General features: G+C 50.1%; 1 protein-coding gene across 2 annotated transcripts in view; it reads right to left on the bottom strand.

Annotated features, from left to right (window-relative positions):
• Positions 1 to 22644, bottom strand: part of ARSG (arylsulfatase G) — a 116146-nt gene that overhangs the window by 3643 nt on the left and 89859 nt on the right. For both annotated transcript variants that reach the window (XM_059908522.1, XM_059908523.1), the window contains 3 exons: positions 18012 to 18120; positions 10935 to 11055; positions 5377 to 5467 (listed from right to left, as the gene is read on the bottom strand). In XM_059908522.1, the coding sequence (XP_059764505.1) occupies positions 5377 to 5467; positions 10935 to 11055; positions 18012 to 18120 (321 nt within the window). The remainder of the gene's footprint in view (positions 1 to 5376; positions 5468 to 10934; positions 11056 to 18011; positions 18121 to 22644) is intronic.

The raw sequence follows: 22644 nt of genomic DNA, 5'->3' as shown, positions 1-22644 counted from the left end.
ACCAAACCGCAGATCAAGGAAGCTCAGAGACCCTGAGAAAGACCCTGTCAAGAGAACAAGAAGTCAAGCCACAGACGAGAAGAACATTTTTTCACAAGGCATATCTGATAAAGGGCTGTTATCCAAAATACACAAAGGACTCTTCGATCTCAACAATCAGGATGGTGAGAAGGAGAACCTGAACGGCACCTCACCCAAGGAGACACGCAGTTAGCGGACAAGCGTATGCAAGGGTGCGCAACGCTGTACGTCATCAGTGGTTGCAAACTGAATAAGACCCCACGACACACCTATTAGAGTGGCCAAAACGACAAACAGTGGCGACACCAAACGCCGGTGAGGCTGTGGGGCAGCAGGAACTGTCGCTCACTGCTGTGGGGGATGCGGAAGAGTGCCACGACCTTGCAAGACACCTGGGTGGTTTCTTACAAAATAAATACACTCTAACCATACGATCTAGCAGTCACACTTCTTGTTATTTAGTCAAATGAGTTTATGTCCACAAAAAGACCCCCACGTGGATGTTTACAGCATAACTGTCAAAACGGTTTACTCATAATTGTGAAAACTTGGAAGCAAGCAAGATTTTCTTCAGTGGGTGAATGCATAAATAAACTGTGGTACGTCCAGGCAAGAGAATATTTTATTCAGCATTGAAAACAAATAAGCTCAAGCCATGAAAAGACGTGGAGAAGCCTTAAAATGCTATTTTAGTCAGCCTAGGCTGCCATAACAAAATACCATAGACTGGGTGGCTTAAATAATAGAAATTTATCTTCTCATGGTTCTGGAGGCTACAAGTCCAAGATCAAGGTTCTTGAAAATTTGGTTTCTGGCGAGGGTTCTCTTCCCTGGCTTGCAGACAATAGAGATACAAAAAAACCTCGGTAAATACTAGCAAACTGATTTCAGCAGCATATAAAAAGGATTATACACCATGTCCAAGTGGGATTTATCCCACGGATGCAAGGTTGGTTCAACATATGAAAATCAGTCAGTGTAAAGCAATGTATATTCATAGAACAAAAGACAAAAAAATGATCATCTCAATAGATGCAGAAAAAGCATTTGACAAAATCCCACACTCTGTCATGATATAAACACTCAAGAAACTAGGAATAAAAAGGAACTTCCTCAACCTGATAAAAATTATCTGTGAGGGGCTTCCCTGGTGGCGCAGTGGTTGAGAATCTGCCTGCTAATGCAGGGGACACGGGTTCGAGCCCTGGTCTGGGAAGATCCCGCATGCCGCGGAGCGACTAGGCCCGTGAGCCACAATTAGTGAGCCTGCGCGTCTGGAGCCTGTGCTCCGCAACGAGAGAGGCCGCGATAGTGAGAGGCCCGCGCACCGTGATGAAGAGTGGCCCCCACTTGCCGCAACTAGAGAGAGCCCTCGCACAGAAACGAAGACCCAACACAGCCATAAATGGATAAATAAATAAATAAATAAAATTTTAAAAATAACAATAAATAAATAAAGCAAATAATTTAAAAAAAAAACTCTATAAAAAAAAATTATCTGTGGGAAACCCAGAGCTAACATCATACTTAGTGAGGGAAGACTGAAAGCTTTCTCCCTAAGATCAAGAACAAGACATGAATGTCCACTGTCACCACTTTTATTCAACATTGTACTGGAGGTTCTAGCCAGAGAAATTAGGCAAGACCCAGAAACAGAAGGCATGCAGACTGGGGAGGAAAGAGTGAAACCACCTCTATTTGTTGATGAAATGATCTTATATAGAGAAAAGCAAATGGTCAAAACTCTCCAGTTTAAAAGCAGAGCCTTATCAAACTGGGTGAAAAAGCAAGATTCCTTTCTTTCCTGCCTACAGAGATGCATTTTAAATATAAAAGCAGTTGAGTTGAAAGGAACAAAATAGATATATCACACAAACAGTAAGCACAGGAAACTGGAGTGGCTATGTTAACATTAGACAAAACATACTTCACGATATGGAGTACCAAGATAACGAGGGATATTTCACAAGGATCAAGAGTCAGTTTTTAAGGAAGACAAAACTAAAGGGAAATATAGACAATCTACATCCTAAATGGAGATTTTTAAAACGCTTCTCTCAATAATTGATAGAACAGCTAGACAAAAAGCCGGGAGGGATATAGATGATCTAAACAACTATCAACACCTCCACCTGATTGAAATTCATGGAACATTATACACAAGAACTGCAGAATACACATTTGCTTCACTTCCACATGGTATGTTCACCTAGACAGACCATCTGCAGGGCCATAAAATAAGTCTCAGTAAGTTTCAAAAGATTGAAAACTTCCAGAGTATGTTTTCTGATCACAATAAAATTAAATTAGAAATGACAAAGATAAGAGAGCTAAAAAAGGCCCCCAAAATTTGGAAATTAAGCAACAGCTTTCTAAATGACCTATGAGTCAAGGAAGAAATTAGACAAGATACTAGAAAATATTTCCAACTAGATAATGAAAGTAAAACACAGAATTTGGGAGATACAGATAAAGCAATGCTTAAAGGGAAAACTGTAGCTATAAACGCTTATATTTGAACATGAGAAAGGTTTAAAATTAATTATATAAATGTCCTCTTTAGTAAACTAGAATAAGGAGAGTAAAGTAAGTAAAGAAGGAATGGAAATAAAGGCAGGAATCATGACATAGAAAACGATAAAGGAAATTAACAGAGATAAAAGTTGCTTCATTAAAGATTAATTAAAAGGATAATGAGGGAATATTATGAACAATTTTAGGCCAGTAAATTTGACAACTCAGATGAAATGGACAAATTATTTTAACAACTTACCAAAGCTGATACAAGAAGAAATTAAAAATCTGAATAGCCCTATACCTATTAAAGAAATTAAATTGATAACCAAGAATTTTTCCATCAAGAAACCTCCAGGTCCAAAGAGTTTCACAGATGAATTCAATCAGACATGAAAGAAATAATACCAATCTCCTATAGCCCCTTCCAGAAAACAGAGAAAGGAACACTTCCCAACTAATTTCCCAAGGTTAGCAAAACCCTGATACCTAACCCCGACACAGACATTGCAGGAAAGGAAAATTACAGACAAAATCTCGGCAGATCAAATCCATCAATATATAAAAAGAAGAATACATCACAACTGAATTTATCCAGGAATGTAAAGTTGACCTAACATCTGAAAACCAATCGATGTAATTCACAGCATTAAGAGGGTCCTTATGCAAGTATATACATTTATAATAACTCATCAAATCATGCCGTTTAGGTCTGTGGCTTTCACTGTGTGTAAAGTTTTCCTCAATTACTCTTTTGAAAAAGGAAAAAACAATAAGATCACTTAATTCTAGGCCACACACCAAAACAGACTAGCTGCCTTTTAAAGCTGCTCCTAGTTCACGACCCCAAAAATCACACCCTCATCATAGAGGGACACACACATCTTTCTCTGATCTAATGGAGTAGATGTCAGTTCACCTCACTTATCCCAAAGCAGTTTTATGTAATTAGCACGCAGATTTTCAGGGACGGGGATGGGGGAAAGGAGGAATCAGAGCACATCCAGGCTTCATCCTATTTCATCCTATTCGCCTCCCATCTGTTGAGATTTCCATTCTTCCCTTGCTAACTTTCCTGGGAGTTTGGTGATGCCTCAGAAGAACAGACCTCCCCTGGGTATCATAATTCCTGTCTGACTGTGATCATTTCAAACAGTCCTATTACTTCATAGTAGCGTTTATGATCCCAGCACCGTGAAGACAAGGGCTTTCTGGCTGGGTTATGACTTCTGAAATTAACTCAGCCTGGAGAGACCATACCTCTGAGACAGAGTAATGTAAGGGCTGTAATCTAGACACTTTCCATCTGAAAGAATAACAAACATCTCACTGGTTTGCACTTTAGGTCTTGGAAAGTCGAAGATTCTTGTGGCATTTTTAATATCCTTCAAGTGATGAACTCAAAGAACTTGTTTGGTTTTTATGCCACATTTTCTTTGGGGTCACTTATTCACCCTCAGGGCAAATAAATTTTTCTTCTTTATTATATAATTCTTTGGAAAGCTCTAACCTTAAATAAGTGAATCAGGACTTCCCTGGTGGCACAGTGGTTAAGAATCCGCCTGCCAACGCAGGGGACACAGGTTCGGGCCCTGGTCTGGGAAGATCCACATGCCGTGGAGCAACTAAGCCCGTGCGCCGCAACTACTGAGCCTGCGCTCTAGAGACCGAGAGCCACAACTACTGAAGCCCGTGTGTTTAGAGCCCGTGCTCCGCAACAAGAGAAGCCACCCCTATGAGAAGCCCGCACACGGCAACGAAGAGTAGCCCCCGCTCGCCGCAACTAGAGAAAGCCTGTGCGCAGAAACGAAGACTCAACACAGCCAAAAATAAATAAATTAAATAAATACATAAATAAATAAATTCATTTTAAAAAAAAGAAATTGAGTTAAAAAGAATAAATAACTGAATCAAATTGGAATCCACATCAGATCCCAGATTTGGGTGAGGGTTTTTTTTGGGGGGGTGTGGGGCGTTGGGGGGAGCTTGTTTTTCATTCATTAAAAAAAAGTGTTAGGGTTCCTACCAGATGCAAGATTCTGTGCCAAGCATGTCAAGACAACAACGATTAAAGAGCTTACAGAGGCTGAGTTTAGAGAGCTTAAAGCTACTAGAAGAAATAAAAGATGTACTTAAATAACTGGCATATATGGCAGAATGTGGTAAATACCGGCGTTCTCCATATCCTACCCAGCTGGGAAGACGAGAAGCTCTACAATGCAGGTGGCCTTAAAAGCTGAGAGGGATTTTAATCTGGAGGCCAAGGAAAAGGACCGTCGCTCTTGGAGAACTAAGACTAGGAAAGTATAGGGACCCAGGGTGGAGGGAGTCCGAATTCAGTTGGAAGCAAAGAGCCATTGCAAGACTTTGAGAACCATGCTGATCTGCTATCACCTTTCTAAAATATACGTTTAAGACGGTCACAGGGTGAGCCAAGAAGGAGAGAGACCTGGGTTTGCTAAATAGACCTCTAACATCTATTTTCTGAAACAGTCTCTTGCTTCAAAATATCTCTAAGCTCGCACTGAATGTTCAGCCAGACTGGCATTGAAAGCATAACCGTGGGATGAAATGTTTTTCATGTGAAAAAGTGGACATTGTGGATGTGCTGGACCAGCTCTGAGCTGGCTGGAGACCTAGGCGAACAGCAGAAAGGCCTTATTAGCGTACCTGTAGGTACAGAGGGCCTGGGCAGGGCCCTTGTGTGTTGAGCCCTCCTTCTGGGCCCGGGTTTGGGGCGGCACCATCGGAGATGCTGAGAGCACCCTGAAAGGGGGCAGCCCCCATCATCCGGAGGCCTGAGCGAGAGTCTGGGTGGGACAGGGCCCCTCAGTAACTCACCGGTGACGAAGAAGGCCTTGTACTGCTCCAGGCGGACAGTCTGAAGGGCTCCGTCCTCTCCGGCCGCCCCACTGTTGGGGTGAAACAGCACCTGGGAAAGGGGGGGCAGGGCTTACAAATAAGAAAACCATGCTAGAGGCTCCCTGGAAAGCATTACTTTCTTTTTTCTTTTTTTTGGCCGCGCTGCGCGGCACGCGGGATCTTAGTTCCATTGGAAGCGCAGAATCTTAACCACTGGACCGCCAGGGAAGTCTCAGCATTACTTTCTTTGTAGCGTCCCTGTTCCCCATCACCCGCCAAACCCACCCTCTGACACCCAGCCCAGCCCCAAACACAGACACAGGCCTGTGGTCTACACCATCCAACTCCCGGGAGCCTGTGTGAAAGAGCTGTTTTTGCTAGTCAATTAATCGGAGTGGGTTACAGCTCTGCTTGGATTCCTAGGCCAGTACTAGCCATGTCATCTGCAGGGTCCAGTGCAAGATGAGAATGAGAGAAACCTTGTCCAAAAATTAAGAATTTCAACGGTATAGCACAAGGAATTATACTAAATATCCTGTGACAAACCATAATGGAAAAGAATATGAAAAAGAACGTATATACGTGTATAAACGAATCACTTTGCTGTGCAGCAGAAATTAACCCAACATTGTACATCAACTATACTTCAGCAAAATAAATTTCCTTTTCTTTTAAAATTTTTATTCATTTATTTATTTATTTTTGGCTGCGTTGGGTCTTCGTTGCTGCACATGGGCTTTCTCTAGTTGCGGCGAGCAGGGGCTACTCTTCGTTGTGGTGCTCGGGCTTCTCATTGCGGTGGCTTCTCTTGCTGTGGAGCATGGGCTCTAGGCGCGTGGGTTTCAGTAGTTGTGGCACGTGGGCTCAGTAGTTGTGGCTCGCGGGCTCTAGAGCGCAGGCTCAGTAGTTGCGGCGCACGGGCTTAGTTGCTCCGCGGCATGTGGGATCTTCCCGGACCAGGGCTCGAACCTGTGTCCCCTGCCTTGGTAGGCGGATTCTTAACCACTGCGTCACCAGGGATGTCCCAAAATAAATTTCTTAAAAAGCTATTTTCTTTTAATTACTACCCCCCCCCCCCACACACACACACACAAAATTAAGAATTTCAAGGTGGCCACAGCACATGTGCTTTAAAGCAAACACAGGGTCCTTCTAAGTGCGGGTCCCTCTGTGACAGCAGGGGTCACCCACCCAGGAGGCCGGCCCCCGCCTGAGCCCCACCCCTCAGGGTCAAGACGGGGCCTGGGATCTGCATGTTTTAGAAATATTCCCAGGGAGCCTGACACAGATTGGTGGTGATCCTTGGATCTATTTGAAAAACGGCTTCTTCAGCATCCAGTCGACTCTCTGACTCTCACGTGAGGGTGTCTCCGTGTGATTTCTCCAGAACTGGGCACGGCCTTCCCTCCAAACACAGATCACCTTTGACTCCGTCCTACCGCACTCAGACCGAGCAAGTCATCAATGAAGGAAACCTTCCAACTCCACGCTTCCACTGCAGGGGGCACGGGTTCGATCCCTGGTCGGGGAACTAAGATCCTGCAAGTCAAGTGGCGTGGCCCCCCAAATAAAAAAATAAAAAGAATCACCCTCCAGAATGGAAACACCTAGTTCAGGGTTCCCAAGGACAAGGTGTGGTAGAAAATAAATGACCAGCATCCTTGGTAAGTTGGTGGCTTTGGGCTGGAAACGTGAGACCGCCTTGGTATGAATCATGACCGATATATATCACTGGAAAGGCGCTTACGTGATTCAAAGTTTCCATGGAGCTAAAAAAAAAAAAAAAAAAAAAAAAAATGAGAAACATCTGTTGGAGCGGTAAACAGCTGTCCCCCCAAGTTTCCCGGCTCTGAAAGGATGCCAGCGAGGGTGGGGCTCCTCCCACACCTGCTGCTTCCGTGCTCTTGTGACAGGGCCTGCCAGGTCCCCAGCCGGCGTGATGACAGCAGGCTCCTTCCAAACAGGAAGAGAAGTCGTAACTCAAAACCCTCACTTCTTCCAACCCTGAAGGAAGCCAAGCCTCTCACCACAGGAGGCTGTTTTGTTTCCTTCTGGAGAGGGCAGGAAGTGGGGGACTTGGGAAATCTATTGTCAACAGATCTAGGATGTACTCAGACATCCAGGAGATGGGAGTCCAGGCCCGCGGGTTCGAGCCATTGACATTATGGCTCAGTAACAGAAACAGAAATTCCATAAGCGGGGACTGCCGTGTGCTGGACATTCATTTGGTGTTACCAGGCGCCACTTCCAGAATCCAAGAGCAAGCAGAATGGCTCACTCTCAGGAGGGCGGATGGATTTTGGAGAACTTGTATATGCCCTTCTTTTCCCCTCTGAGCAGACTGATTATGGCGTTCTTGTTTATATCAACATAGGAAGGAGGCTGGCAAATTTACACATGAATCACAGCTGAAGACATTTCCTCTCCAGAGGACACCCGGTCCGAATTTCAAAGATAACTTTATCTTCTGCAAACATGTTGCATCTTCTTGGTTGCCTTTCTTACCTGTTTGCTTTGTTTTCTTTTGTTTTGCTTTTTCAAGCAGGGAGCACCTCCTTACCTCTCTGGAGGCTGGTGCCCATCCCAGAAGGAGGGGTCTCCCACCCCTTCAGGTCGGGGTGCACAGACCCAGGTCTCCAAAGGCCGTCAGCCTCGTGCCAGCCGCTCCGGACAGCATCTTTTGCCACTAGGGGGCCTCCCTTATCCCTAAGAGAAGTGATCAGCGGTGCAGAGACCAAGACCCGACTTCCGTTTCTACAATGTATGGTCTCCAGGGATGGACCAAGCCTTGTATGACCACACAGCCCCAGACTGGTCGTGACGGGACAGATGCAGAGCCATTAAGAAGCCTTCCCTCGGCTGACAGTTTCTGGACTCGGTCATGGCAACCTGGGGCTGAGGTAGTAGGACTTGACCAGCAGTGGAGCTGCAACCTCCAAATTCCATCTGGGAAGCAGGCGAGCCTAGAGTGGGATGCCTGCCCCCAGGCTGTGCACCCTCTCCTGCCCGCTCCCCTCTCCCCCTTTGTGGTTGCCCTCGTTGCCTGGACACAGACGCCTCCAGATCAGAAGCAGAACGGTCTGCAGGTGTAGGAATACCCAGCATGGCATCAGCGACCCTAGCTGTCCATGAAGTGGGTGGTGAGACCGCTCAGCAGGAAGACCTACAGCCCAGCATTTGCTTGTAAACCTCTCCGCGCAGGACCTGGGGAGGGTGCCAGGGCTTACGTGGCCCTAGGTTGCTTCAGCTCTTCGACTTTCCGTTACTCGTTTGCAAAATAGGGAAGAACCCAACCGCTGAGACTTTTTGCATATTGTTTTGAGATGACGGTCTAGGAGTTACTTTGAGCTTCTTGAAACTGGAATGGTTTTCTAAACCAACCCATACTCGAATCTTGTAAGCCCAGCATATACCTAAGGGTGAACACAGCTGTGTTTAGTAAAATACATATGTGTATGCTGTGGGAACTAATCAATATATTCTAATTTGAGTATTAAGGAATGTTCCAAACAGGTGGCAATGTTTAAGGCTAACCTTTAAGGCTTTAACGTTATACACAGTTGGATGTCCCAGAATGATACAGTGCCTTGCACGTGATAGTTACTCAATAAATGATTACTGAATACCAAAACAAAAACAAGGGACTTCCCTGGCGGTCCGTGGTTAAGACTCCACGCTTCAACTCTGGGGGCGCCAGGTTTGATCCCTGGTCGGGGAACTAAGATCCTGCATGCTGCACCAAAAACCAAAAACCAAAAACCAAAGACAAAAAGCACGCAAATGTGTGCTCGTGTGTGTGTACCCACGTGTATATGTGTGCATAGGTATGTATATTTCTACAGTCACTCATGTATTTTTCCCTCCTGGCCCTCCACCAGCAGACTCGAGACAACGTACTCCTGTCTCCGTAGCGGCTGAATCTGGGGCCAGCGGCGACCTACGTTGACCTCTAAGGTGTCTGGACTAACGCTGCAGGAGTCCAGTCTTCTGGGAGGCTGGGCCGGGCCCACAGGTGCCAGTGCCCACGTGCCTCTACCCTGGAAGGTGCCACCAGAGCTCTGGGCGAGCGGCGAGTGGCAGCTGTCCCCTCCTGGGCCACGGGGTATCCCACACACATCACACGTCCCCACGAAAACCCCAGCCGGTGTTGCGGCTCGTATCTGGCTCTCCTGCCGGTCCCTGGGCCCAGTCCCCTGGGGGCCCAGACCAGCAACGGCGAAGCCCCGAGCGGGGCCTCCGCGGGTCCGCGGGAAGCGGCGGCTTGAGGAAGACGGCGAGCTCTCTGCCGTCTGGAAGCGGAAGTTCCGCGCCCGGGCGCTGGCTTCCCCCCGTGGACGGACAACGTCAAGGAGCCCACAGTCCTTGAAGCGCTTCCTGGTGACCCCGATCATTCTGCGCGCAGCCGTGGTCATAAACACGCGGGAGCATCTCTCCGCTGACGTCGTCGATAACCCCCCAGGGTCACATACTGCGAACTCCCAGCCAGAGGCGGAAGCCACCTTCCTGCTTGGTTGTCCTGCAGGAGCAGGGCTCGGCCTGGAAGGGGCTGCAGCTCCAGGGGGTCAGGTAGGCCGGGAGGAGCCATCCTGCTCCAGGGGCCACTCCGAGCATCGCGGAGAAGCCCTGGTGGCCGCTCAGGACCAGTGTGCCGGCCGTGGGGAAGGGCAGCCTCAGGAACTGCCCCAGGACATTTGACTCACTTCCATGTGACCCGCAGTAAAGCCAGAAATAAACCCTTTGATGTGTGGGTCCCTAACTGAGGAGCCGGGCTCACGGGGCCTTCCAGAAGAGCTCCGGGTTCCGCCGGCCTCCTTCCCTCCTCCCACTTCCTCTTCCTTTTGGCAAAAGTAAAACACACAGAAAGACAGGGAAAGGCCACCCGGCCTGACACTTCCTGGCTGTCGCTGCCACCGAGGGCTTCAGAGCACCCCGAAGAGGGGACCCTGGGGGCTGGAGGGCCGTGTGTGTGCTGAGCCCTCCAGGACCCGGCCCTGCCACCCAGGGCATCTTTCGTTCATTTGTTTACTCATCCAGTTCTCGTTTATTGCACGCTGGCCGGACGCCTGACCCTGTGTTAGGTGTTCTGAGAATTCCATGGTGAGCTCCCTGACCTTGGGAAGCTTCCGTTCTGGCGGGGGAGCCCCACGATACACAACGCACAGACGCAGGTCATGCACCCCATCCAACAAAAATGTGCCGCGTGCCTAGGGCATGTCAGAAAATTAAATGATGGTGAGGGGGAAAAAAGTCATTCGGTATAGGGAGTAAGCCCCAACGGACGCCCACCCTACACCAAAACTGCCGCACAGAAATCTGCACTGATGAACTGGACTGACTCGGGAAGAAGGGGGGAGCGGAAGGACACGTTCCTCCCAAAGGAATGACCCCTCGGCGGCTGACAAACTGCATCTCCAGTGGCCACTTGCCGGCATCTTCTGACGATGGCTCTGTTTGCACGGAGGCAGCCAGGCCCCGATGAGGGGCAGGGGGCCCGCCTCCGGAGAAGCCCAGGTGGGACACGCGCCACCTCCACTTACCCTGTGCCCGGCCTGCGCCCCGCCGAACAGCACCTCTGAGGCATCCAGACCATCAAAGCGTCGGCCTCGGGGCAGGCTGGCCCCAGCCAGGGCCACCACGGTGGGGAAGATGTCCAGCACGCTGCAGGAAGATCGAGACAGTGTTGGCCCCAGCTGCCCCCAGGCTCTCTCCCTGGCCGTGCTGGCGTCAAGAGCCGCCCAGCCCAGCCCAGACCGAGCCCCCTCTGCCTACCTGTTCCGCCTTCAGGCCCCACCTGCATTTCCTACAGGAGCAGCACCCAGGCTCTGCAGCCAGGTGTTGCCTGGGCTCCGATCTCAGCTCGGCCATCTGTCTCTCTAGCCCTCAGTTTTTCTGTTCTCTAAAATGGGCATGATAGGGGACTTCCCTGGCGGTCCAGTGGTTAGGACTCCGCCCTTCCACTGCAGGGGGCACGGGTTCAATCCCTGGTCAGGGAGCTAAGATCCAGCAAGCCTCGCAGTGTGGCCAAAAAAATAAAAATAAAATGGGCATGATAACAATAGTACCTGCCTGACTGGGTGGCAGCGTGGATGAAAGACACAGGTAATGCACGTAAAGGGCCTGGCACTCAGGGTGCTCACTGGATGTCTGTGTTAGAGTCACTCGCAGGGACATCCCTGCAGACCTACCTAAGAGCCAGGGGGCTCTAACAGAAAGGAATGGGATAGTGCCATTTGCAGAGACATGGATGGACCTAGGGACCGTCATACAGAGTGAAGTAAGTCAGAAAGAGAAAAACAAATATCGTGTAATATTGCTTACATGTGGAATCTAGAAAAACGGTACAGATGAACTTATCGGCAGAGCAGAAATAAAGTCACAGATGTAGAGAACAAACTTATGGTTACCAAGGCGGGGAGGGGGGTGGTGGGATGAACTGGGAGATTGGGACTGACATACACACTATTGATACTATGTATAAAATAGATAACTAATGAGAGCCTACTGTATAGCACAGGGAACTCTACTCCATGCTCTGTGGTGACCTAAATGCCAAAAAAATCTAAAAAGGAGTGGATATATGTATATGTATAATCGATTCACTTTGCTGTACACCTGAAACTAACACAACATTATAAATCAACTATACTCCAATAAAAATTAATTTAAAAATAAATACATAAAATAAAAGTTAAAAAAAAAAAAAGAACCAAGGGGCTCTACCTGTCACCACCTAGGCCACTGCCACCCGCTGAGAGGGAACAGTGTGTGACAGGTGTCTGCAAGAGAACATTTCCTTCATTTTTCCCACCCTGGGTCTCCGTGTCGCAAATAGCTAGTCTTTGTCTAGAATGCCGTCATGTGTGACACATTCCATCCGCTTTCATTTAGCTCTTTTATTCCTGTCACAAAATAGTCAGTGTTCAGGGTGGGAAAAAGCATAACATCCAGAAATATGAAGAAGCAGCACACACACAGCCCCTCACCCGAAGGCAGCCACTGTGAACACGTTGGTGGATTTTGTGAATTTGATTTTCTTTGAAGTCACGTGGTACCATTTCCCTCTACTCTAGGGCACATCTCCCTCCAGCCTGCTGTGCTCAGGTCAGACAAAAACTCTTCGGCAAGGACAGAGCTGTTTATCTGAGGGCCAGGCTAACGGAGAGTCGGTGGGACTCGACGGAGCCAGAGGGCCAGGCCCGCACGAGGCTGGACATCCCGGGAAAGAGGGTCCACCTGAGGCTGGGCTCGTGGGGAGGCCTCCAGGCCCCACCTGCTGCTTCCCCAGCCCAGGGTCCGGGGAGCGGAGGCTCGCCCCCCAAGATGGGCCGCGGAAGGGACCTGCCACGTGCCCGCCTCCCCTTCTCCTCTGCTCCGGGGCTCTGTCTACAGCCCCAAGCAGGATCTCTCCCTCGACTACGGTACAGAGCGTCTCTGGTCTGCCTCTGGCTTCCACAGTCCACAGAGCCGGTGGCTTATCTCTTGCGATGCACGCTCCAGGAGCTGGCACCCCACGCACAGGCAAGTGCAAGAAGTACGCAGTAAGCCCTTGCGGAGTACAGAACAGTCCAGAAACCTGTCCAGAGTCCAAGGTCCCTGCCACAAACCAGGCAGTCCGGAGGACTGCAATGCAGGCTGAAGAGGCCGGGGCGGCTGGTACGGCTGCTTCGGCGCTTTCTCTCAGTTGCACCCCTAAGAGAGGCGTGCCTCCCAGAGGGGTCAGGTCGGTGCCAGAAGAACAGGATCTGCCTTAGATTTGGGGGGGGTGTGGTACATTTTCTTTTCCCGTCTTATTCCCCCCTCCGTCATCGTGAGGCTTGGCATCTTCATTATACAGCACGGAGTCTAATGTTCATGGAGTCCTCGTGTCTCAGAATCGGGCAGGAGCCTCCAGAGCACAGAGGAAAGCTCGGGTCCGTGAGAAAAGCTTCTGTATCTCCAGGACTTGCCAGTCCAAGCTCAGGCTACCAGAAAGTCCTTCCTTACGTAAAGGAGGAAACCAAGCCCCCGAGGGGAGCCCTGGAGGAGGGAGATCCTCCCGGGACACACAGCCCCAGACCCTGGGCCCCTGTGTGAACTTGGAGAAAGCATCAGCCCTGCAAAGGCTACCAAAGGGACCCCGCTACTCCAAACCCTCCCTAAGAAATTGGTCCCAGGAATCTTGGCAACCTTGGGGAAAGAGACCAAAAAACCCCAAACCTAAGTTTCAAGTTTCCACAGTTCATTCTAATACCTGGGAAGGCGCGTTCCGACTTTCATGGAACCTCAGTCCGTTTGCCTTTGTGGTTCCTTATTCCATATAAAATACTCAAAATTATATTTTACAATTCTGTTGACATAAAGATAAATATAGGGGCTTGCCTGGTGGCGCAGTGGTTGAGAATCTGCCTGCCAATGCAGCGGACATGGGTTCGAGCCCTGGTCTGGGAAGATCCCACATGCCGCGGAGCAACTGGGCCCGTGAGCCACAACTACTGAGCCTGCGCGTCTGGAGCCTGTGCTCCGCAACAAGAGAGGCCGCGACAGTGAGAGGCCCGCGCACCGCGATGAAGAGTGGCCCCCGCTCGCCGCAACTAGAGAAAGCCCTCGCACAGAAACGAAGACCCAACACAGCCAAAAATAAATAAATAAACTAAAAAAAATTAAAAAGATAAATATATAAAGAGGAAATATTAAGCCATTTTTCTTCAACCTAAAAGTTTTTGTTTTTTCTTCTGGTTTCAAAGAAAATGAAAAGGTCGTGTGCCCCCAGCACCGCGCCTCCGGCCCCGATGGGCAAGTGGGCCTTGGATTCTGGAGGCCTTGGTTACGAGAAGGGCCGTCGAGAGCCTGCTGGCGGCCAGGCAGGCACGGCGACCCGGAAGAGAGCCAGCTGAGCGTGTCGGCTCTGGGGGGCACGCACTGCAGGTTCTGTTGCCCCCGTGAGAAGATTTTCTTCACGCGGCTTCAGCCAGCCCAAGGCGCTGAAGGCTCTTCAGAGGAAGTGTGCATATTTGTGTTTTTATCCAAGGAATTGCCAACAGAAGCTGCGTGTGGGGCCTGGGCAATTGCGAGGAGGACGCGGGGAGCTGCAGGACTGCGAGGGGCTGGCCTGGATCTCAGGGCACGTGTCGATGGCCCTGGGGTGCCTGCTGGGGTGCCGGGGGCGGAAGGGAGGCTGTTTCCTAGAAGCGCGGACATTACATCTGGGAAGTGGCCGGTGCGATCTGAAGACGGGAAGTGAGACGGGCCAGGGCCGCTGGAGTGTAGACTGGGGTGTGCGGGCCTGGGCTCCGGGCCTAGAGTGAGGGAGAGGAGAGCAGAGCCCCTCCAGGCCGTGGAAGAGTGGGAACGGTCCTGGGATGTGGCGAGCGAGCTCCTTAGCCTCTGGCTGTAAGTTCCTTCCTGCGGGAAACTCGCTCGCGTTACCTCCCGGGAAAGCTAGGCGCCCACCCCTTCCTGGCCTAAGTCCCTCTGCGGAGACTGGAGAGGCTGCAGGTCCCCCAGGCCCCCGGCCTCAGGTCCCTCCTGGAGACCAGCAGGGCCCGGCAGCAACTTTGCAGGGAGCACGGGGGGCCCCAGAGCACCAGGAAGCCCCAACACCGAAGCGTGCGCGTCCGTTACAGAGCAGAGTGACGTAGGAGTGCGGGTGAGGGAGGGTCCACTGCCCATCTCCCCCCATAACCCGCTGCCAGATACGGGAAAGCAGCGGGCGGGGGGCCTTGAGAGGAGATGCTGGCTGGGCCTCGCCGGGGGGCGGTGACACCCAGCCCACAGGACACCGGCGTGAGCATCGTCTCTTTGCAGATTTACTCCTGGGACTCAGTTCTGTGCCTCAAGACAGCCCAGAACCAGCCGAATCGCCCTCCACATAACTGCCTGCCTTTGGGATATGGGAAGACAGCCTCGGGGTCCCCCAGTGGGGCATCCGCTCTCCGGGCGAAGCAGACCTTTAGCTGTTTCTCAGATGAGATTACTGCAAGTCCTCCGTACCCGTCGAGTCGCTGTAGGCTTGCCCCAAGAACCTCCAAGACAGCGTTCCTCCGTTCTGAACAGAGATGGGGGCCTCCCAGCTCAGAGGCAGAGCAGGCCCCGCCCCTTTTTGTCCATGACCAAGAGGAATCACTTGAGAGCTGTGACCCTCAACCAGCATGAGTCTGTCCCCCCCAGGGGACACTTGGAGCCGCCCGGGGACGTTCTGGTTGTCACACTGGGGCTGGGGGAGCCATGGGCATCCAGTGGGTGAAGGCCAGGGATGCTAGTAAACGTCCTTAAATGCCCAGGACACCCTCCACCCCAAAGAGTGGTCCAGCCCAAAGTGTCAGCAGTGCCAAGGTTGAGATACCCCGCTCTAGAATTTTAGGGTCAAATCACCAGACGTGCTGCCCTCCTGAAGGGACGTCAGCTCCTCAACAACAGAAGCCTTCTGTCCCATGTAACCGTTCTTACATCCCCGGTCCCTGGAGCCATGCTTGACCCATACCTGGACCCAACAATTCATCTCCGTTGAATAAATGAATTTCCCCCATTCTGCAGTTGTGTCACTGGGCTTTGGGGCCAGGGCATCTGTAAGACCTTTCTTTTGATCTTATCACATCACCTCAGTGCACACCTGATTATTAACACACTAGTTACGTCTAAAGGTAACCAATAGGATTAGTGTCGACCCCTTCTCCCCTGACCCCCTAACACACCTTTCTACTTTTTCTGTATTCACGTGAGTATTTACATCAACTTTACTCTCTGGTGTCCGTAATCCCGTAGGGCCACTGGGATATTGGTTTAAGGGATCATGGCCTCAGCTCAGAGTGGCTGGAGGGAGTTATCTCTGATCTGGAAGGAGATGTATATCCTCTGGGGAATAAAGTAGTAGACTAAGTGATAGAAGAGGTGATTAAGTACCTAATACGTGGGAGTGTCTGCCTGGGCTTCCAAGAACATGAAGCATAATAGCATCAGCTTCTTGAAGAGCGATCACACCACCCTCCTCCTGAGACTTGACCCTGAGGGGGCCCTGGCATTCAGGGCGCTCCACCCAAGTTTGCTTTCCATGGATTCACGTGAGAAAATAGCAAGAGGATGAACTGTATGGAGACAAACTGTCTTGCTGCAATCAGGACTAATTTAACACCAAAAATATCCTAAGAGGGGCTGATCTGGTGTATCGGTAGTGTCCTGGTAAAATTCCCAGCAAATGTTACCTCGTACCAAGGCTGGCTTCCTTTGGACACTCACCAAAATATCCCCTAAGTCAGTTGTCACCTCTGAAGCCCGGAATTATCAACAAAATGATGCAATTTTATCACGGAGCCGTAGTTGACTGAAGGTGAGAACGCCACTCTCAACTGAGAAGCACGAGCTTGGTTTCCGGTGATGTCACTTGAGAGACGGCACGTCCAGCCCAGCCCGTGAACCCTTGGCCTGACTGCAGCAAGTCAGGCCCATGAAAAGCACCCGCCTGGCCCTCTTCCCGGCCAGCCTGACATCACAGACTCCAGCCGGAGCTGCTGTTGTCACGTCTGCTGGCAGCACCCCGTCCCCATACCCACCCCTGATTGTACGGGGCTGACAGGGAGTTCCTGGGGGCCCAGAGGCTGCCAGGGACAGTGCCTACTCACCCCCGACTTTGGCTGTCACCGCTGTTTACCCTTCCTGTACCCCGGGCTTCAGTCTCCCCGCCTTCTCCCCATCACCTCCCCTCTGGGATGCTAGAGGAAACCAGTGAAGCCTGCTTTCCTCTACTGGGCTGTGTTCTCTAGGCCAGAACCCACTTGGTTAACGGTGAAGGACCTTTGGAACTAGGAAATTAGTCTTTAACCAGAATAAGACCTCTGAGCGTGTGAGCAAGCACCTGTGTCTACGGAGGGGCCCCCTTGTCCATGGATTCAGGGCAGAACCACGGAGACGATGGGCCCTCCAGGCCAGTGAGAAGCCCTCGTTATAAGTCATGGTTGCAGAGCTGCGTGGTGTTGCTTTCGGGATGGCACATCACAGCCAAGTTCTGTGCCAAGGAGATGGCCTCCTGAGCCTGCCTTAATAAGGAGATCAGAGTAATCATGAGATGTGCTCACGTTTACAATCGTCCTTCCTTGTAGAAGCTTCTTTGCCAGAGGTAGGAAGAAGATCCTCGCCCAAGGATTCATCCTTTCCTTCCCAGCCCGGTGGATCCAGCTTCCTTCTCCCTCCCCTCGGGGGCACGTCAACATCTAGACCCCTTTCTTGTGCCATCTGATGACCAGTGACATGCTTGACAGAGCCATCGCCAGGACACCTGCCCTACCCCCAGAGAAGGGATCCTTCGGGCCCAATAGATCCATTCCCCGCACCCCCGTCAGCTTGGCCCAGGCCAAACGTGGTGAGGACACCCCTGGCCTCTCTGCAGCCCCTCTGTCCTCAGTGCACACCAGCACGACCCAGCACTGACGGCCCCCAGCGCCCTCTTCCCAGAGACAGGCCCCCCAGAGGATGGCTTGAAAAGTGTCCCACTGCACGACTGCTACAGGCAGCTCCACGCTGCTACAATCTGAGTTCGGGAAGTATCTGGGGACACCCGGCCAGGCCAGGTGATGTTTGAGGTCTCTAGCTACGCAAGCATCCATGACTTTTTCCTACATCTCAAGGTAATTTGGGTCTCGTACCTTAGCAAAGCAGTGCTGGTGACGTTGACGGGGACCCTGCCGGGCCAGTAAGCCAGAGCCGGGACACGGTGTCCTCCTTCCCAGGTGGTCTGCTTGGCTGGACTTCCCCCTGTGAGAAGAGGGGAGACAGTTGGTTCTCTGGGAAAACAGTCCTTCTCCACGGGGACTCTCTAAGAGCTTCTGATAATTCCAACAAAGCAATGACTTCCTTTAGCAACGAGCTATTTTTATTCATGTAGTTAATCTCTTTCAATACGTGCTTTTATTTTACCGGATTCAACACGCGTAACTAGCTGTGTCTGTCCCTCTCTAGGGAATCACGTCACTTAGTGTCTTCATGCCACTTTGGCCACTTCAGATTGTCTGGCTTGTTTACAGACTGGCATCAGTCCTGTGCACCCGAGACATAGTAGGTGCTCAACAACTATCTGTTGAATAAATGAATGAATGAATGTGTCTTCCTACAGATCATGTTTAGGATGGAAACATAAAACTATTTGAAATGAGATAAAGGCGGAAATTCCCACAGTTATTCGATCTGCCCAACAACTGATCTGGCATAGATTTTGTTGTTGTATTTTGTTCACTCTGCTTTACTTTACTTTTTTTGATTTCCTTTTTTTTTTTTTTTTTTTTTTTTTGAATGAATGAGCTCTTCCGATGTTGTGGTAGCTCCGACCTCTTGCCTCTCAGGGGGTGGTAAGAACAATCTACGTGCAATCTACGAATTTCCACTGGGTAATTAAAGGAATTATTTTTGTAACCACCAAGTCAAAAGTGACCACCAGTGTAACGATGACCAGCAGGCTGGAAGGGATGAGGTCATGCTTTATGGAAACATCCTGAGTACGTGTTGCGTTGAATTAACCATGACCATCCCTATCCCTCCCACACACACCCCGACCTCATCCCAGCTGAGCCAGGAATTCCACACGGTTAGCGTGTAGAGAGCCCTTCCAAGGCAAATGCTGTGTGTGTCTCACACATACCACGGTCATGCAACATCCTTATGTTTGGCTGGCGGGAACAACGATGGGGAGGGAGGGGGCGAGAAGACCAAGGCTGCGTCACTTTTCACTCACCCTGCAGGGAACGGAACCTTTGATGTCCCTGGCCCAGCACATGACACCAGAAATGCTCGGCATTCTTGTAATTTTCTCATAACCAGCTTTGGAGTCCCCCCAAGTGTTGAAGTCAGAAACGATACACAAAACAACTCATGTCTATGGACCGTTTATGTTTAGGGGTGGGGCTCTCGGAACCAAGTGGAGTTGTGTGGGGGGCGAATGGGAAACTCTTTGACTTGGCCCAAAATGTCTCAAATACTTTCTTCCCGTCCAGAGCCACGCCGCCCATAAATACCTAGAGCCCACTCCCAATTATTCACGCATATGGAACAGAGACTCCAGAGCTACAGCAAGCATAAATCGCACTCCCACGTGGCCTTGGAATGCATGACTTATGCTTCAGCTGAAGGCCAAGGAGCGGGCAGGGAGCATCTAACATTGCACGTGCGGGAACTCTGCAGATAATCCCCACCACCACCCATGAGGGGCGTTTCTACGGAAGCTTGGGGAATAGGTGGGTGAAAATATGGAGTCCATTTATTTGCAAGTCCATGGAGCACAAAATTCAAACGAACTTGCTTAGCCTTTGAGGCCAGATGCTAAGGAAAAGCAAAGGTTTCAATTCGAAGAAACAAGCCAATGGTTCTGAGGGTCGACCAGAAGGCCCAAGCTGAGGGCTTGCACTGTGTTGGGGCCACAGGCGCCAGAGTCCAGAGTCAGCACCAGGATTGCGTTCCCGACTCCAGGGTGTTTCCAGAAGGGTACACTAGCCCCTAATTAATAAATCTGCTAATTGGTCTTCACCACTAGGGGTTCTGCTCATTTGCCATAATCTTTTTGTACTGTTCTTTTTCAGACGATTAACTTTCCTAATTCGTTTTCAGAGAAAAATATGTCAATGCGTTTGCCTTATTTCAGCAGAGAGTTGAAAGCTGGAGAGGTTAGAAGGAATTCGGCCAGTTATAAAACATGTATACGTCAACAGAGTGGACAGTGCCCTGCAAAGAACCAGGAACTGGGACAAAGAGAGGAAAATGTTGGCTGAGAGAAGCAGCTCGGTGTGGACACTTGGGGTGCGGAGAGCAATCCCTCCTCCATGTTGTCAAGACTGGCCAGCTGGTACCTGGCTGTACCTTAGGTTCTGGCTTTACCAGAAAGACACGATTATATATTCCAGCCATGCCCACAAGCCTTGTACTCAAAAGGAATTTATCTTAAAAGAGTCCAGAGTGTGGGTAAGCAATTATAAAAAATATATCCCCCAGAGCGTGGACACCTTCCCACTCCAAATTCCAGTATCTCATTGGCACTGCTAGGGGTGGGCCAACTTTAAAAGATCCGACCAGCATTCTCTGTGGGTCCCCAGGGTTGATGCCTGATAACCAAGCATCTGATTATCAGAAACATCTAACAGTGTTTGTTGTGGTTCATCTGCACCAGCAAACACTGAAAGCCACAGCAGCTGGCCCTGGTCCCCTGATGCCCTTCAGTGATACCTGCTCCTACTAATGGAAACTCATCCTCCGTTAACCACAATAATAACAGTAACAATAATTTCTCCTATTGATTGAGCCCCTCCTAAGCACCAAGCTAAGTGCACCTACCCATAATGCTAAGTGCTTCCCGGCATCATCTCCCTTAATCCTCAGGACAACTTTGTGAGCTAAGTCCTGTTATCCTCATTCTTCAGATGAGGAGGCTGAAGCTCAGAGAGGTTAAGTAATTTGCCCAAGGTCACACAGCAAAGAAACACTAGAGTCAGGATTTGAATCCAAGTCTAACCACACAGCCAGCACCCTCAGCCATTAAACCTTCTAGGACCTTTTAGGACAGCAGTTCCCATCCCCAAATGCATATTCGAATCACTAGCTTTTAAGAAATACCCATGCCAAGGTCCCTTTCCCAGAGAATTGTGATTTAAATTGGCCGGGGGTGGGGCCTGGATACCAGTACCTTGTAAAGCTCTCCTGGTGAGTTAATGTAGAGCGCGCCCAGTTCCAGGCCGAGCGTGAAGAGAGCAAGGGGCAGAGTCAGAAAGTGGACACAATGCATTTTGAAACTAATTGTAGCTTATGTGCTTTTTAATGACAGGTTTTATATGGCCCACAGCTTTATAACTTTGCGCCATCGGAGCGTGAATGTGACCCTACATGTTACAGTGAGTAAGAACAATGGTTAAGTCCACAAAGTCAAATAGGCACTTTTTAATTTCAAAAGCTACTCGTTAGTTGAGAGCAACGTTCATACTTTGATCAGCGGCAGTGGCACATCAAAAGGGTCCATTGCGTTTGGCTTTCTGTTGAGAAGCGCAAGTCTGATGGTCATGAAAACGCACTTCAGTGCCCTTTGCGGTTAGTTATGACTCTACTTAAGGCAGAACCTCTTACGTAAAGCAATCAATATTTAGCCTCAGCAACCAAAATATAAACAGAACCATGATTCATGAAACTGCTTGCTTGTTCTTCCCTGGCTACAGAAGAAAATGCCACTCCATGATGCATGGAGAAAAGGGCAGCCTGAGGAAGGCTCACCACGACCTACGCTTAGGAATAGGGCTCCTTCCCAGAAAGGACCCAAATGCGATGCTTGCCTGAGTCAGAAAGGCAGTGTGGCTAATACAGAGGTTGGCAAACTTCTTAGTACATGGAGCCGCCAGAAGGACACCCAGAGATGCTGATTTAGTAGGTCTTGGGTGGGGTCTGACTCCAAGTCATTCTGACACCAGTCTCTGAGGACCAGAAGTTGAGAAGTATTAGTAAGGGAAATGGGAGGACGCCTTCTCACGGTGAGGCCTCGAGCAGAATTCTTAATGTCACTGCACGTCCGTCTCCTCAGCCGTGAAGGGGGAAGTGACTGTACTGGGCTCACGGGATGGTGGGAAAGTGACGTAAGATAATGTATACAAAGTTCCAAGCAAGGTCCCTTGGCATAGTGCCTGCCACGGAAGCGCCCAATAAATGCCATCCAAAGAAACCCCAAGCAGATCAAAAACAAAACAAAATTACCTACAGATAGAAAATAGCAGAAGCTGCAAGCTGGCAAAACATACACTGAATTCAGCCCCCTGACAGTTTGGTTTGGCACGAATCGTATTTCTTTTTAAACTAAATTTGAATGTCATTAGACAGAGCCCTCGATCCGATTTGCCGAGTCCCTAATGCTGGCCACAATGGACAAAAACAAACAGTTGTTCGTTTACACTACCTGCCTGGCCCCTCGAGGCATTTATATTTGTGACTCGGATGGAACACGTGTGTTCTGAGGAGCACACGTTCTATAACCTTCTAAAGAAGCAGGCTTCATTTCTAAATATAAATACACGCCTTTGCCAAGGTTGCCCAGAGCGCACACACTAGTTTTCTGGAAACACAGGACAGTCAGGCCTCTGTTGGGGCCAAGGACTCTGGCTGCCCTGGGGCGGCCGTGAGTGTGGGGATGGGGACTTCCGAGCCCGGCAGGGGACATCATTTGACTTCCACTGGGTCCCCAGTAGCTGGCCCTGCCCCCAGCTGGGGCCGAGAGCCCCTCCCTTGCCCCCCCTCCCTTCCCCAGTCCCCCCAACCCCG

This window comes from Balaenoptera ricei, chromosome 20 (assembly GCF_028023285.1).
Source record: "Balaenoptera ricei isolate mBalRic1 chromosome 20, mBalRic1.hap2, whole genome shotgun sequence".
NCBI classification, from domain to species: domain Eukaryota; kingdom Metazoa; phylum Chordata; class Mammalia; order Artiodactyla; family Balaenopteridae; genus Balaenoptera; species Balaenoptera ricei.
This window is presented reverse-complemented; position numbering and strand designations above follow the sequence as displayed.